The sequence below is a fragment of the Quercus suber genome, unplaced genomic scaffold (genome assembly GCF_002906115.3).
Source record: "Quercus suber isolate HL8 unplaced genomic scaffold, Cork oak 2.0 scaffold_66, whole genome shotgun sequence".
In the NCBI taxonomy this organism is placed as follows: domain Eukaryota; kingdom Viridiplantae; phylum Streptophyta; class Magnoliopsida; order Fagales; family Fagaceae; genus Quercus; species Quercus suber.
Window position 1 is genome coordinate 1,829,232 of NW_027069531.1, and position 3,781 is coordinate 1,833,012.

At 35.9% G+C, this 3,781-nt stretch overlaps 1 protein-coding gene across 1 annotated transcript; it reads right to left on the reverse strand.

Annotated features, from left to right (window-relative positions):
* Nucleotides 1–899: 899 nt before the first annotated feature.
* Nucleotides 900–2,995, reverse strand: LOC111986202 (putative disease resistance protein RGA4). Its single transcript, XM_024017823.2, has 2 exons — nt 2,802–2,995; nt 900–2,736 (listed from the first exon to the last, which is right to left on the reverse strand). Exons 1-2 carry the CDS (start codon nt 2,993–2,995, stop codon nt 900–902), a joined length of 2,031 nt encoding a protein of 676 aa, XP_023873591.2.
* Between the last annotated feature and the right edge of the window lie 786 nt (nt 2,996–3,781).

The following is a 3,781-nucleotide window of genomic DNA, read 5'->3' on the forward strand; positions in this document are numbered from 1 at the left end:
GTCATGCTTATTACAAAAAGAAACACTTAAAGGCTATTTGGATGCAAAATTTTATCACTCAATTTTCATCACTCATCACTCAAAAATACCATATTTGTTTGGCACCATCACTCAATATTTTTCACACTATTTGTGGGCCCCATTCCTGTCACCCTTTGCAGCTTTTTTTTTTTTTTTTTTTTTTTTACCCAAACTCACTGAACCAATAAAAAAAAAACATGAAGACCAAACCAGTGAGAGAAGAAGAAGAAGAAGAAAAAAAAAAAAAAACCGAACAGCCAACCTAGGAGAAGAAATGAAAAAAAAAAAGTCAAAAGTGGGCTAGATACTGTTTGTGGTCCCTATGTGTGTTTAATTACAATATTTTCATTGAGTTATAAGTTATGCAAACTGAAAACAGCCAAAATGTGTTTTCAGTTTTCATAACTCATAACTCAAAAATCAGAAAAAAAAGTTATGGAAAAGAGTTATTGTGCAGCCAAACAACCTTTTTGTTATGGGTCCCACTATTTTTGAGAATTGAGTTATAAAAACAGGTGAACCAACACTTTCTTAACATCCATAGCCCAAATGCGGGAATAAAAAAGTGTGTCCAAGTGATATAACCTTTAGTAAGGACACAAATTTTAATTATAAATTGGACTGGGCCCACTATTAATTTAGCACACTTTATTTGGATCTGATTTGGCCCAAAATTTCTAACAAACATTATACAATATTTGATAAATTGAAATAGCAAGAATTTTGAATGTAACCAAGCATAAAGGTGCATGTGTACAGTATATGTATAAGTATTTTATGAATATTGATCAATATATGAACCCAAACTAATCTCAGTCTGAGTTGAGCGCTTGTCAAAAGAGTAAATAAAAGAGAGAGGGAAAGAGATTACTCCATACCTAGTTATCAGCTTGTTTAATAAACTCGTTGTCAATTTTAATTGTTGAGACATGAGCAATCTTGTGCCAATCCTCGCCGATTTCTGGCTGGCATCTTCTACTCAATTCAGGACATTCCCTAATTTCGAAAAATCTTAGAGTTGGCAGAAAAAGCTTCCCCTCCGGCAAAGACGACAACTTGGGGCAGCCAGCAATTTGAAGTAGTTTAAGAGATGCAAGATTTGGCAGCCACTCTGGCAATTCTGTCAAGCTGGGACAACCTCGAATTATCATGTGCTGTAAAGTTCTTGTAGATTGTTTGAACCATTGCGGCACAGCCACCAACAGTGGCAATCTAGATAGAATTAATACTCGAATGCTCGGTTTGAATTCTTCTTGATTGTCTTCCACTTTAGTCAGATCAAGTTTTTCACAATTATCAATACACAAAACCTCTAGAAGGGTTAGGCATTTTAGGAAAGGAAACAAAGAGATTAGACCCTCACAATGGCCAATAACCAACATTCGAAGGCCCATGTAACCTTGCTTCACTTCAGACAAATACTCCATGTTGCCACAACGCACTATTGACAAAAATTGTAGGGAATTCAAGGACTCAGGTAGAGACTTTTGTTTAGTTGTTATTTCCAACAATCTAAGACTGATCATGTATCTCATGTTTTTTGGCAATTCTTCTAGCTTTTCACATTCGTCGAGGAGTAAAGTCTGCAAATTTTGAAGCTTGCAAATCGAATTTCGGAGTTTTGTAATGCTACGATTTCTGCTTAAATTCAGCCTCCTTAAATGCTTCATAGTGCCAATGGATTTTGGTAACTCCTCAAAACATGAGTCACTTAAATCTAGGACTCGCAAGTATCTATATCTTGAGATGTATGTATCAACAAAGGATTCAGAAAAGGGTCCAAGTCCTTCAATTGGACAATAAATGGTCCGTATACTCTTTTGTCTTTGTAAACATTTTAAAACATTTTCATTTTGCCAAGTTTTGTCAAAAACAGACAAATGCCTAACCTCTTTAGAGATATTTTTGGTCTGAGAATTTATTACTAAGCACCCACTTTGTACCGATAGTGCTAGATCATGCATGAGATCATGTATTTTGAATACTCGTAAGGAACCAAAATCTTTATAATCTTCAAGGAAAGATCTTGAGTAGAGCTCTTCTATGTATTGGTTGCCAATATCTTCTAGCTCTTGATTTTCAATTGGTGATTTTTGAATCAAGTCATGTGCCATCCAAAGCTGAATCAATTCCATACTAAGGTATTTATGATCTTTTGGATAAAGTGAACAATAGGCAAAACATTCTTTCAAGTAAGATGGCATTAGATTGTAACTCAATTGCAAGGCCGACAAAATATCACCTTCCTTTCTTTCCAATTTCCACATTTCATTATCTTTTACGATTTTCCAATCCTTTTCATCAAGCTTTGAATACAGTAGGCTTCCTAATGATTTCACTGCCAGTGGAACTCCTTTACATTTCTTCACAATCTCATCCCCAATTTCCACTAAGTTTGCGTGTTGCCTCTCTTCTCTGTCTTCAAATGCCCATTTTACAAATATAGACATACAGTCATTATGTGGAAGACCTTTCAAGTTGTACGAGGGCATGGTGCCCATCATAGAAGCAACACTTGGGGTGCGTGTAGTCACAAGGATCTTGCTTCCATTGGCACCCCCCATCAACAAATTCCTCAACTCAACCCATTTATTTCTATCCTTGTTCCATACGTCATCCAAGACAAGCAAGAATTTTCTGCCATCCAAGACATTTCGAAGATGCTTTTGCAATTGCTCTTCGTCCAAATCATTCCAATTTTCATCAGGTATTGATCTTAATATTTTACCAGTAGTTGTTTTAAAATGAAATCATCTGAGACACAAACCCAAAATTTTAACTCAAAATGTTCCACCACTCTTGCATCATTGAATACTAGTTTTGCTAGCACAGTCTTGCCAAGACCTCCAATGCCAACTATAGGAATAACAAGGACATTTTGACCATCAACAACATTCATTAGATGTTTAACAATGTTTTCCTTGTCATGTTCTCTTCCTATAACTTCTAAAGGATGGACAAAGGAGTGGGTCATCTCCCTCCCACGCACCACATGCATATTTTATAAGAAAACAGAATGTATTTGTGCAATGAATCTAGAGAGAAAGAGAGAAATGGAGAATCAAGAATCTGAGATATTTCATTAATTAATCAACAATGAATTACAAGATGTTTATATAGCAGAATTAGAAAATAAACTAACTAACTAATCCCAAAATATGCGGAATAACTAACTAACATTGATCAACTCATCACACCACAGTACACGTGTCCATACACACTAACCAGCTAATCCAAGTATAAAACTACAAGTCGTATCAAGACGTAGTAGTCGTTTAGTGTAATATCATTTCTTCCACAAATGCTCTGTTTCAGCATATGCTCTGTTTCAGCACTCTGCCTCTCTGCCTGATTTGATAACTCATCTTGAAATGCTTCTATCTATTCTCTCACCATCTTAATTCTGATATTCCCCCTCAAGATGAGAATCTGGACTGTTGCTTGCATCTGTCCCTTTATCATTTAAGCTTTTGCATTCCCCCATTGGATGAGAAGTTGAGCTGTGAATATTTATGATATTCATTTTACTCAATAAGTATCTCAGCTGTGAGCTGTTGAGAGCCTTAGTAAGTAAGTCAGCCAGTTGTGTATGTGTAGGAGTAAAGAACAATCTAACCACATTGCCTTGCACCTTATCTCTGACAACATGACAGTCAACTTCTATGTGTTTGGTTCGCTCATGGAATACAGGATTTTCTCCAATGTAAATGGCTGCTTGATTATCACAAAATAAAAGAGCAGGTTGAGGATGATGAATCTC

Bases quoted from the DNA above. Each gene is read 5' to 3' on its own strand.
- LOC111986202 (XM_024017823.2), bottom strand. From the start codon at position 2,995: ATGACCCACTCCTTTGTCCATCCTTTAGAAGTTATAGGAAGAGAACAT. The intron at 2,737-2,801 runs GTTAAAATTTTG...TAAAATATTAAG, and splicing joins AGAGTGGTGGAACATTTTGA to ATCAATACCTGATGAAAATT.